Source organism: Panthera leo, chromosome E1 (assembly GCF_018350215.1).
Source record: "Panthera leo isolate Ple1 chromosome E1, P.leo_Ple1_pat1.1, whole genome shotgun sequence".
Classification (NCBI taxonomy): Eukaryota; Metazoa; Chordata; class Mammalia; order Carnivora; family Felidae; genus Panthera; species Panthera leo.
In genome coordinates, this window is record NC_056692.1 from 45,159,881 (window position 1) to 45,172,282 (window position 12,402).

General features: G+C 39.5%; 1 protein-coding gene across 3 annotated transcripts in view; it reads left to right on the forward strand.

The window, feature by feature from the left end:
• The window catches only part of TLK2 (tousled like kinase 2), a 114,039-nt gene that overhangs the window by 17,389 nt on the left and 84,248 nt on the right, over positions 1-12,402 (forward strand). The window contains exon 2 of one of the 3 annotated variants that reach the window (XM_042916916.1): positions 4,681-4,746. The exons of the other annotated variants lie outside the window; for them this stretch is intronic. Within the exon in view, the coding sequence (XP_042772850.1) occupies positions 4,741-4,746 (6 nt within the window). The 5' untranslated portion in view covers positions 4,681-4,740. The remainder of the gene's footprint in view (positions 1-4,680; positions 4,747-12,402) is intronic. 3 annotated transcript variants of the gene reach the window in all.

Consider the following 12,402-nt stretch of genomic DNA (forward strand, 5'->3'; position numbering starts at 1 on the left):
TGCAAGGCTCAGACTCACAAACTGTGAGATCATGACCTGAGCCAAAGTCAGATGCTTAACTGAGTGAACCACCCAGGTGCCCCAAGTCATTGATTATATAAACTTAAAATTACTGTGTTACATTCTAGCTTTTGAAGGGGCAGAGAGTGCATTAGTGATGTCTGACTTTTTGGTTTCGGTCTGCCTGGCTCTTTACAGATGAGTAAATTGAGGCTCAGAGCAGTTGACTTGCCAAAGGTTGTACCACAATCATTAAATGGCAGAACTGGAATTTAGACTACTGCCTCCTATGATTATACCAATATATTGGGCTCTGCAATAGAAATTTTGTGATAGTTTCCTGTAAGAGATGGCATAGGTTTGTTTCTTACAGATTAATTAATGATCTCCTCAAAACAGTAAAAGCCAGGAACTTAAACTTACTGATCATCAAACTTTTTTCACGGTTTTGTACTTCTTGCATATTTTGAATCTAGATTATGTTGATCTTTGTTTTTCTTATGACCATTTCTTCTGTGTTGTCTTCACTGTGAATATGCCCCCAGAATTTTGTACAGAACTCCTCTTTTCTATTTGTAAATATTGAATTTGTAGTTTTTAATCTGTAAAGGAGTTTCTAAGCATAAGGAGAAAGACTGAAGCTAAAATATAAGCTTTCTAGTGAAATACATAGTAAGTAGTCCGTATGACTTGCTTCTACATGTGTTGAAGTCATACTCCTTTCCCTTACAATTAGTTTTTATTGATTTTTAATTATATAAGGAATGCATGCATACTTTTACAATGATGTAACTGTAATTGCTCTGAAAAGTTTGAGATGTATCCGTCTAGACTTAAAAAATTTTTTTTAATGTTTGTTTATTTTTGAGAGAGAGACAGAAGGCGAACAGGAGAGGGGCAGAGAGAGAGGGAAACACAGAATCCGAAACAGGCTCCAGGCTGAGCTGTCAGCACAGAGCCTGATGTGGTGCTCAAACCCATGAACCGTGAGATCATGACCTGAGCCAAAGTCGGATGCTTAACCAACTGAGCCACCTGGGCGCCCCTAGGTTTTTAAAGTATTGTACTTATCCACTTGCATACATATTTTTGCATAGAAAACACATTACTGATTTTTGTGATTTTTACAGAAATTGAATCCAACTATCATTGCTGTTCTGCAACTTGCCTATTTTTCACTCAGCAGATGATTTTGAGATCTGCCATTTAGATGTTGCTACATAGACCTAGTTTGGATGATTGTTCTTTCTTTCACTCTCTTTTTTTCTTATGTTTGTTTACTTTTGATGGGGGGAGTGAGAGAGAGAGAGAGACAGAGAGAGAGACAGAGAGAGAACTCGCACATGTGCACACTCAGGAGCAGGGAAGGAGCAGAGAGGGAGACAGAAGATCCGAAGCAGGCTCCTCGCTGACAGCGGAGATGTCACCCCCAAAACCCCCTCCCCTCTCAGTTCTAGGCAACTACCAGTCCACTTTTTGTTTCCATAGATTTGCATATTCTGAACATTTCGTATAAATAGAATCATACAATATGTGGTCCTTTGTGAGTGGCTTCTTTAATTTAGCATCATATTTTCAAGGTTCATTTATGTTCTAGCCTGTATCAGAACTTCTTTTTATTGCCAAATAATATTCCATCGTATGGATATACCACATTTTGTTTATCCATTCTTCAGTTGATGGACATCTGGGTTTTTTCCCCCATTTTTTGGCTATTATGAATAATGGTGCTGTGAATATTCATGTACATATTTCTGTGTGTACATGTATTTATTTCTCTTGGCTGTATTCTTAGTGGTGGAATTGCTGGATCTTATGGTTAAGAGATACTTTGTTAAAGGCTGGAGCTAACGTAAAACTCAAAAGATCTCTTTTGTAAAAAAAAAAAATTTTTTTTATTTTGGGAGGGGGAGAGAGAGAGAGCGCGAGAGCGAGCGCGCGTGTGTGCCTGTGCATGAGCTGGGGTGGGGCAGAGAGAGGAGGGAGAATCTCAAGCGCGCTCTGTGCTGTTAGCTCAGAGTCTGAGGCAGGGCTCAATCTCACTAACAATGAGATGACTGAGCCACCCAGGCGCCCCTAAAGATCTCTTATTTTAGTCATTAGTCTGACTATTTGAGGAACTGCCAGACTTTTCCAGTATGGCTGCCCTATTTTATATTCCTGCCTGCAGTGTGTGAGGGTTAAGCTTTCTCCATATCCTTGCTGACACGTTATTATCTGTTTTGATTATGTGCATCAAATCTTGAGTGAATTATGTAGACTTTTATAGGCAGGTTTCCAGGAGAGAAGACAGTTAAAAGATTTCTTGTTTTTCTTATTGTTGGGCTTGCTTGTTGTCTGGAAATCGATATTATTAAATTACATGGTTAGAGTTTGGCATGACTGAAATGTTACAAAAAATCATTAATATCAATTAAGGATTTTTTTGACAGTGTAATACATTTTTGTTTACTTACTAAAAAATCATTTAAAATCTCTGTGTGTGTGTGTGTGTTTGGGTTTTTTTGTTTTTGGTTTTTTTGGTTGAAGGTGTGTTTTTGTTGTTGTTTTGGCCTGGTATATTCACTGTAAATTTCAGTTAATCTGATTTTTTGTTTGGGGGGAGGTTGATTTTTTCAGTTTTTAATTTTAATTCCAGTATAGTTAGCATACAGTGTTATATTAGTTTCAGGTGTACAATATAGTGATTCAGAAATTCTGTATTACTCAGTGCTCATCATAAGTGTATTCTTTTTTTTTAATTTTTTTAAACGTTTATTTATTTTTGAGACATAGAGAGACAGAGCATAACAGGGGAGGGGCAGAGAGAGAGAGGGGGAGACACAGAATCTGAAACGGGCTCCAGGCTCTGAGCGGTCAGCACAGAGCCCGACGCGGGGCTCGAACTCACAGACCGCGAGATCATGACCTGAGCCGAAGTCGGACGCTCAACCGACTGAGCCACCCAGGCGCCCCTCATAAGTGTATTCTTAATGAAGGCTTTTTTAAATGAGGTGTAATTGTCATACAACATTATATTTCAGATAGACAATAAAATCACCCCCCTTTGCTCAAAATTAAATGGAAGTAAAAAATGAACTTCCTTATACCTATGCCACCCAAGTATGTTTGCTACTGTTATTATTAGAGTTAAACCACTTGATTCATTTGAACATTTTTTCGGGTTTTCTAGGATAAGTAGATAGCTTCACTTGGAATCGTGACTGATTATCATAGTAAAAAAGCTACCTCAGTTACCAATAAAAGTTATATTGGAATGGATTGAAATGGTGCTGCCAGGTTTTAAATAAGTCAAATTGTTTTTGTTCTTTACACATTTTTTTTCTTTAGGAGAGTGTTGCTGAAAATGATTTTATAAGTTTAAAGGTACCGTACTCCCTGCTCAATTGGGAACATTCTGGAAGTAAGGGGGTTCTGCCAGTTGCTGAGTATGTGTATTATAATTATGCATTCTGAAACTGGAGAAATAACCACATCAGTGTTCATGACCCACTGTTAGGTGGGCCTGAGCTAAAACTGTATTGTGATCACCTGACCTCCATCAGCCCCTCTTCTGACTGGTGGACCACAGTGATGTTTTGAGTTTTCTGGAATTAGTATCTGTTCAGAGCCAGTGTCTAATAATCCTCAAAATGTCGTTGATGATTTCATTTTCCCCCAGGCGGTCGCCTTGGTAAAAGGTGTAGTCCTTTTGGGGAAAGCCTGAAAGAGAAAGATTAAAAGTGTAAATTTTTGGTTGTCTTCCTCAAGGAGACACCCCCCCCCCCCCCCCCCCCCCCCCGCCCCATTCACTGGTTCTGGGCCTATAAACTGACTCAAATCTTGAGATTGACTGAAGGGTTGTGGCTCTGTGTTTTTAACGATTGAGGTTATGCTTTTGTTCACTTGACCTAGACTCTTCTGCTCATACAGATCAGGAGGATTAATAAGACTTCTCATCTATTTCACTGCTGAGAACACTGATCAATTAGCCAGTGCCAGAGGTCTCTGGGAGTTAGACTGCTCTGATTGCTGACTTGACTCGGCTATGGTGTGAAAAGGCGGGGCTACTACAAGTGTGGAGACCCTTAGTTTTAATTTCCGTTAGATATAGACTAATGGAGTATCTTCACTACATCAGGTAGTTTGACCCTGTCGTCAGCTGTGCTCCTCTATACTTAATCAAGTTTTGTCTGCTGTTCTCAATTCCTTTTAAGATGCCAATTTAGTCTCAGGAGGAAATGAAAACTTTAAAAACTCAACAAATGTTGACATTTTAAGCTTTTACAGGAGTGAAAAGATTAACCTTTGGCCCCTACTTCTACAAGTTTTTCTTCTGTTCATACGGGCGTCATTCATGTGCTAAAGGTGGTTGTCAACCTTTTTTCAAGGGTTTATCATTTATCCACTTTTTTTTTTGGCTTGTGACTAAAGTACTTTTTTAAGCCTCCCCCCCACCACCCAAGTGCATTTTAAGTATATTAGAAATGTGTTTTGTTTTTGAAAACCATACTTTTCTTTAAACAAACAAACAAAAAAAATGGATTTTTTGTCAATTTCTTAAACTGTCATTGGTTTTTTTACTTATGAAAAAATGATCAGTAGCAGGAGACAGGGTAAATAGTTGAAATGTTGGCATAGAAAATGGGGCTTTTGCTAAGGAGTCTTACTATCATACATTATTAAAAAAATTCTTTCTAGCTTCTTTTTGAGCCTGAGAGGACTCTTTGAAGGGACAGTTTCCTCTGCCCAGTGACTTGGATGTTGGTAAGCGTTCTTCTAAATAGCTATTGTGTATCAAATAACAAGTGACAGACTATTTTACTTAAAAAATAAATGAAAAAATACTATGTAGTTATTAAATTTATCTCATGTGGACAAAGGCATACTTAACATAGAAGAGTATGAATTTGCCATCACAACTTAAGGTTTTAGGAAAAAAAAAGAACAAAATAATAAAAATACAAGAAGAAATAATTACACTGCAAAACAGAAGACTAGCAGTTAATCCAGAGTTGGAAAATTGGGAAACAGGAAAAACTGAGGGAGTAAATTGGGTATAAAAAAAGATACTGAGGACCTACAAAGTAAAAAAACCTGGAAATGGACGCTGTTGGTTATAGCCTGTTCATTTAAAAGTCTTAGTGAAGTAGATGATTTTACTCAGTAGGAATTCATGTTCACAAAGTAAGATGTAAAAATCAGGATAGTCTCCTCTATTACCTAGGAGAAGTCAAGATTATGAAATGATCTCCTCCTCCCTGTCCTGTTCTTTGAAGGAGGCAGAAATCCGCTCCCTATTTACTGGTGCTCTCTCCTAATTTTTCAAGGACTAGATCTATCTAATAATAACACAGAAATAATAAACACCAATAGCAAAATTTGACAACATTGAGGAATTAAAAATATAGCCTTATCTCATTTATGATCCTGAGCCGAAGTTGGACGCTTAACTGAGTGAGTCACCCAGGTGCCCTGACAAGGATGTTATATTAAAAATATATTTTGGGGTGCCTGGGTGGCTCAGTCTTAAGCTTGCAACTCTTGATTTCAGCTCAGGTCATGATCTCACAGTTCACGGGTTGGAGCCCCACATCGGGCTCTGTGTTAGGGGGACGGAGCCTGCTTGGGACTCTCTGCCTCTTCCCTGCTCATGTGTGCTCTCTCACAAAAATAAACAAACACTTAAAAAATTGATTAATGTCTCTAGAGTCAGTATAGCTCAAAGTCACATATTTTGACGCCACATTGCTTAGGTCTGGATCCTGGCTCTGCTTCTTACCAGCTGTGTGATTTTAGGGAGTTTACTAAGTTTTCTTATAGTTTCTTCATCTGTAGATGAGAGTAATCATAGCAACTCTCTTATAAGACTGTGCAGCCCTTAGTTTGCTAGGGCTGCCATAACAGACTGCGTGGTTTAAAGAACAAAAATGTATTTTCTCAATACTCTGGAGGCTGGAAGTCTAAGACCAAGGTGTTAGCTGGGTTGGGGTTTTTTTCTGAGGCTTTCCCTCCTTGGCTTGCAGATGGCCACCTTCTCGCTGTGTCTTCATACGATCTTTCCTCTCTGTGCATATGCATGTCTGGTATCTCTGTGTCCTGATTTCCCCCTTATGAGGCCATCAGTCGTCTTGGATTAGGGTCCACCCTCACAATCCCATTTTAACTTAATTACTTCCTTTAAAGGCCCTATCTCCAAATACATTCTGATGGGGGCGCCTGTGTGGCTCAGTTCATGGTTTTGTGGTTCATGAGTTCGAGCCCCACATTGGGCTCTGTGCTGACGGCTTGGAGCCTGGAGCCTACTTCGGATTCTGTGTCTCCCTCTCCTTCTGCCCATCCCCCGCTCATGCTCTATCTCTCTCTCTCTGTCTCAAAAATAAATATTTAAAAATATATTTGTTTAAGAAAAGAAACAAATACATTCTGATGTCCTGAGGGTTAGGGCTTCAACATAAATTTAATAAGGACACAGTCGAGTCCTTAACGGGTTGTTAACAAGGATTAAATGTGCTAATATAGAATGCCTTGCCTATGTAGCAACCGCTACCTAAGTATTATTACTTACCTATAGCAAGTAAATAATACATAAAACCTAAAACCCTTTTTATTTCAGAATAATTACAGATTCAAAGGGAATTGCAAAAAAGGTATTGGGAAGTGTCATGCATTTTTCCTTCCCTAATGTAACCATCTCGCATAATTACAGTATAGTATTAAAATCAGGCAATCGATATTGGTAAAATCCACACAACTCATTCAGATTTCACATTATACGAGCACCATTAGTGTTTGTGTGTGTGTGTGTGTGTGTGTGTGTGTGTGTGTGCATCTGTGCACTTTGATCACTTGTGTAAGCTTCTTGTACCCACAATCAAGGTGCAGAACTGCTCCTTCACTATAAGGCTCTCTTGCTACTCCTTTTGTAGCCACCCGCACCTCCTCTTTTGACACCATAACTCCTGACAACTGCTAATGTTTCTATCTCTATAGATTATTTCAAGACATACGTACATATATGTTATATGTATAATATAAAAATGGAATCATGTGGTATGTATCCTTTTGAGATTGGGTTTTTTGACTTGGCATAGTTTCCTTGAAGTCCATCCGGATTGTTGCATATATAAATAGCTCATTCCTTTTTATTACTGAGTAGTATTCCATGGTGTGGATGTCCCAGTTTGTTTGACTTTTACCCATTGAAGGACATTTGGTTTGTTTCCAGGTTTTGGCTATAATGAATAAAATCACTGTGAACATTTGTATGTAGGTTTTTACGTGAACCTTATTTCTCTGGAACAAATGTCCAGTAGTACTATTGCTGGGATATGATTTGTGTTACGTACATTTTTAGCTTTTAAAAGAAATTGCCAAACAATTTTCCAAATTGGCTGCATCTTTTTACATTCTCACCAGCAACGTATGAGTGATTCAGTTTTTCTGTATACTTGCCAGCATTTAGTTTGTCACTATATTTCATTCTGGCATTCTGAAAGGTATATAAGGAAATTTTATTGTGGTTTGAATTTGTATTTCCCTAATGGCTAATGATGTCGAACATCTTTCTCATGCTTATTGGTCTATATATCCTTGTCAGTGAAATGTCTGTTCATGTCTTTTGCCAGTTTACTAATTGGATTAGAAAATTTATTGAGTTTTGAGTTTTTTATACAGTTTAATTTTAAGTCCTTTGCCAGATACGTGGTTTGCAAATCTTTTCTTTTAGTCTATGATTTGTGTCTTCCTCCTACAAGGTCCTTTGCTGAGTAAAAGTTTTTGATTTTGATGAGGTTCCATTTATTAATTTTTCTTTTTATAGATCAAGATTTTGGTGTCATGTCTAAGACCTCTTCACCTACTCCTGTGTTGTGAAGATTTTCTCCCTTTTTTTCCCCCTAAATATTTTATGGTTTTGTTTTATATTTAAGTTATTGATTCTGTTTGAGTTAATTTTTTTTTTAGTCTATTTATTTTGAGAGAGAGAGAGCATGCCCAAGCATGAGGGCAGGGGTAGAGAGAGAGAGGGAGAGAGAGAGAATCCCAAGCAGTCTCTACGCTGTGAGCACAGAGCCTGGCATAGGGCTCGAGCTCACGAACCTGAGCTGAAATCAAGAGTCCGATGCTTCACTGACTCAGCCGCCCAGATGTCCCTGTTTGAGTTAATTTTTAATTTTTTTAATTTTTAAATTATTATTTTTTATTTTGAAAAAGAGACAGCAAGCAGGGGAGGGGTAGAGAGCCAGGGAGTCAGAATCCCAAGCAGGCTCCGTGCTGTCAGCACAGAGCCTGAGGTGGGGCTCAAACTCACAAACTGAGATCATGACCTGAGCCGAAGTCAAGAGATGCTTGACCAGCTGAGCCACACAGTTGATGCCTGAGCTAATTTTTAAAATAAAGTATAAGGTTTAAGTCAAGGTTCACAATTTGGCCTATGGGTGTCTAGTTGCTGCAGCACCAATTTGTTGCAAAGGCTATCAAAGTGTTTTTGTGACTTTGTCAAAAATTAGTTGGGACATATTTGTGTGGTCTATTTTTTTTTTTTTTTTTTTAATTTTTTTTTTTTTTCAACGTTTTTTTTTAAATTTATTTTTGGGACAGAGATAGACAGAGCATGAACGGGGGAGGGGCAGAGAGAGAGGGAGACACAGAATCGGAAACAGGCTCCAGGCTCCGAGCCATCAGCCCAGAGCCCGACGCGGGGCTCGAACTCACGGACCGCGAGATCGTGACCTGGTTGAAGTCGGACGCTTAACCGACTGCGCCACCCAGGCGCCCCTTGTGTGGTCTATTTTTAAGTTGTGAGAATGAAATGTGCTAATATAGAATGCCCAGCCAGCCCAAAGAAGCGCTACGTAAGCGTTGACTATTATTACAATAGCAAATAAGTAATAACTTTTAAGAAAGTATTTGGATGAACTTAGTAGCCGTCCGAACTTCCTAATTTAAAAAACAATAGTTTTTTTTTTTTTAAAAAGCTTTGACTGTGGTAAAATACATATAAAATTTACCATTTTACATCCCAACTAACAGTGCACCAGGGTTCCGATTTCTCCACATCCTTGCTAGTGCTCGTTACTTTGCTTTTTTGGATAGTAGCCATCCTAACAGGTATGAGGTGTTAAGGTATCTCCTGTAATTTTGATTTGCATTTCCCTAATGATTAGTGATGTTGCATCTCTCCATGTGCTTGTTGGCTGGCCCTTTTCCTTTTGTATATCTTTTTTTTTTTTTTTATTTTTTTTTTTTTTATTTTTATTTTTGGGACAGAGAGAGACAGAGCATGAACGGGGGAGGGGCAGAGAGAGAGGGAGACACAGAATCGGAAACAGGCTCCAGGCTCCGAGCCATCAGCCCAGAGCCTGACGCGGGGCTCGAACTCACGGACCGCGAGATCGTGACCTGGCTGAAGTCGGACGCTTAACCGACTGCGCCACCCAGGCGCCCCTCCTTTTGTATATCTTTGAGGAAATGTCTGTTCAAGTCCTTTGCCCTTTTTTTTTATTAAAAACATTTTTTTTCTTTAATCTTTATTTTTTTGAGAGAGAGACAGAGTGTGAGCAGGAGAGGAGCTGAGGGGAGGGAGACACAGAATCAGAAGCAGGCTCCAGGCCCTGAGCTGTCAGCACAGAGCCCGACGCGGGGCCTGAACTCACGAACCATGAGATCATGACCTGAGCCGAAGTCAGACGCTTAACCGACTGAGCCACCCAGGCGCCCCATTTATTTATGTATTTATTTTTTAAAGTAAACTCTACCCCGAACATTGGGCTTGAACTCATGACCCTGGGATCACGAGTTGCATGCTCTACCAACTGAGCCAGCCAGGTGCCCCTGCCCAGTTTTTAATCAGGTTATTGTGTTTTTGTTGATTTGTGGGAATTCTTTGTATATTCTGGATATTAGCTCCTTATCATAGACTATATGGTTCACAAATATTTTCTCCTGTGGATTCCCTTTTCACTCTGTTGATCATGTGTTTGGGTTTTTTTTGTTGTTGTTTTAAAATTTTTTTAAATGTTTATCATTTTTGAGAGAGAGAGAGACATAGTGAGAGTATGGGAATGACAGAGAGAGACCAAGACACGGAATGCAAAGCAGGCTTCAGCCTCCGAGCTGTCAGCACAGAACCCTACGTGGGGCTCAAACTAACGAACCAACTGTGAGATCAACTGTGAGACCTGAGCGAAAGTTGGCTGCTTAACCAACTGAGCCCCCCAGGTGCCCCTGTTGGTCATTTATGTTTATTTGTTTTTGAGAGAGAGAGAACACTAGTGGTGGAGGAGCAGAGAAAGAGGGAGACACAGAATCCAAAGCAGGCTGCAGACTCTGAGCTGTCAGCCCAGAGCCCAATGTGGGGATCGAACTCCTATGACCTGAGCCAAAGTCGGACGCTTAACCGACTGAGACACCCACGAGCCCCAATCATGTTTTTTGATGCACAGAGGATTTTAATTTTGGTGTAGTCCACTTTATCTTTTGTTTGTTTGTTTGTTTGTTTGTTTGTTTGTTTGTTTTTGGTTGCCTATGCTTTTGGAGTCCTCGATTTTGAGTTAATTCCTGTATGTGATGTAAGATAAGGGTCCAACTTCATTCTTTTGCATATGGATTTCCGGTTTTCCTAACACCATTTGTTGACAAGAGTGTCCTTTTCGCTGTTGAATGGTCTTGGCATTCTTGTTGAAAATCTTCTATGTCAAGTCATCCTTTAAAAAATTTTTTTTGGGGGGTGCCTGGGTGGCTCAGTCAGTCGAGCATCTGGCTTCGGCTTAGGTCATGATCTCGCAGTTTGTGCGTTTGAGCCCTGCATCGGGCTCTGTGCTGACAGCTTAGAGCCTGGAGCCTGCTTCGGATTCTGTGTCTCCCTCTCTCTCTGCTCCTTCCCCGCTCATGCTCTGTCTCTCTCTCTCCTTCAAAAATAAGTAAAAACATTAAAAAATTTTTTTAAAAAAATTTGTTTAATGTTTATTTATTTTTGAAAAAGAGACAGCACAAGCAGGGGAGGCGCAGAGAGAGAGGGAGACACAGAATCCAAAGCAGGCTCCAGTCCCTGAGCTGTCAGCACAGAGCCCGATGCGGGGCTTGAACCCGCAAACTGCGGGATCATCACCTGAGCCACACTTGGATGCTTAGCCGACTGAGCCACCCAGGCGTCCCTCTATCAAATCACCCTTCTTATGCAGTACATCTTAAACTCATACAGAGCTGTGTGTCGATTAAATCTCAATAAAACTGAAAAAAAAAATCAAAGAAAAAATTGGAATAAAAAACCCCCCAACAAACCATTTGACCATATATGTGAAAGTTTATTTCTAGGTTTCTGCTTTATTCCATTTTGTCTCTATCTTGTGTTTATGCCAGTGCCATACTGTTTTGATTACTATAGTGTTATAGGAAGTTTTGAAATCAGAAAGTGGGAGACCTCCAACTTTGTTCTTTTACAAGATTGTTTTGGCTATTTGAGTGTTTTTTTGGTTTTTTTGTTTTTGTTTGTCTCTCTGTTTTTGCAGTTTTATACCTTTATTTGACAATCAGTGATTAGTTCTCATCCACATTAACTGTACATTTTTGAAAGTAGTGACCGTGATAGATACATAGGTAGCCAACGTATAGAGCTTGTTTGGTGAATCTTCATCCTTGTTACGTTTTCTGGATAACCATACGCGCATATGGGGTGGAACATTCTTTATTTCTTTGATGCAGACAGCTTTGTCGAGCCTGGTGTCGGTGCGCACATCTGGAGTTCCTATCTCCTATATGGCAAATTTCTGGGTCTCTTTGAGTGTGCAAGGGGCACTCTTCTTGAAAGCCACTCCTTGGGTGCACTTGTAAATGTTGATGGTACGTTGTCTGGTCACTACCTTGATGATGGCAGAATGGCCCTTCTTCTTCTCCCTGCTTTGCGGGAGCCATTCTGCCAGGGCCTGGCTGGAAAGTGCTATTTGAGGTCTTAATACAGCTTTTAATGGTAAAGCACTAGAGGACTTACCTTGAAAAAGAAAAGAACTGTGTTCTCTCTATGCTTTGTATTTCTGTTTTTTATTCAGTACAGTAAAATGTGAAACAAGTAAGAGATACAAATTGTGGAAAGGAAGATATAAACTTATTACTTAAAAATGCTGTGATTTTGTATCTGGACAAGTAAACCAAAGGAACAAACTAACAGATGATTAGAAAGAATAACAATTCAGTTAAGTGATTTAATGAAATATATGAAAATTATATAATTCCTGAATGTCAGCAGTGTAAGAGAAATTGGAAAAATTAAGTCCCAGTTGTTAGAGCTTCAAATATATGACATGGTCACAGTGGTGAATGGGAGTTAAACTTGATGGCCCCTAAGCTTTTCTGCTTTCGGGTTTAATTTACCCCTGGGGGTGGTAATTGAGTCCAGAGGTCTGAACTGGAACTGTATAAAGCTGG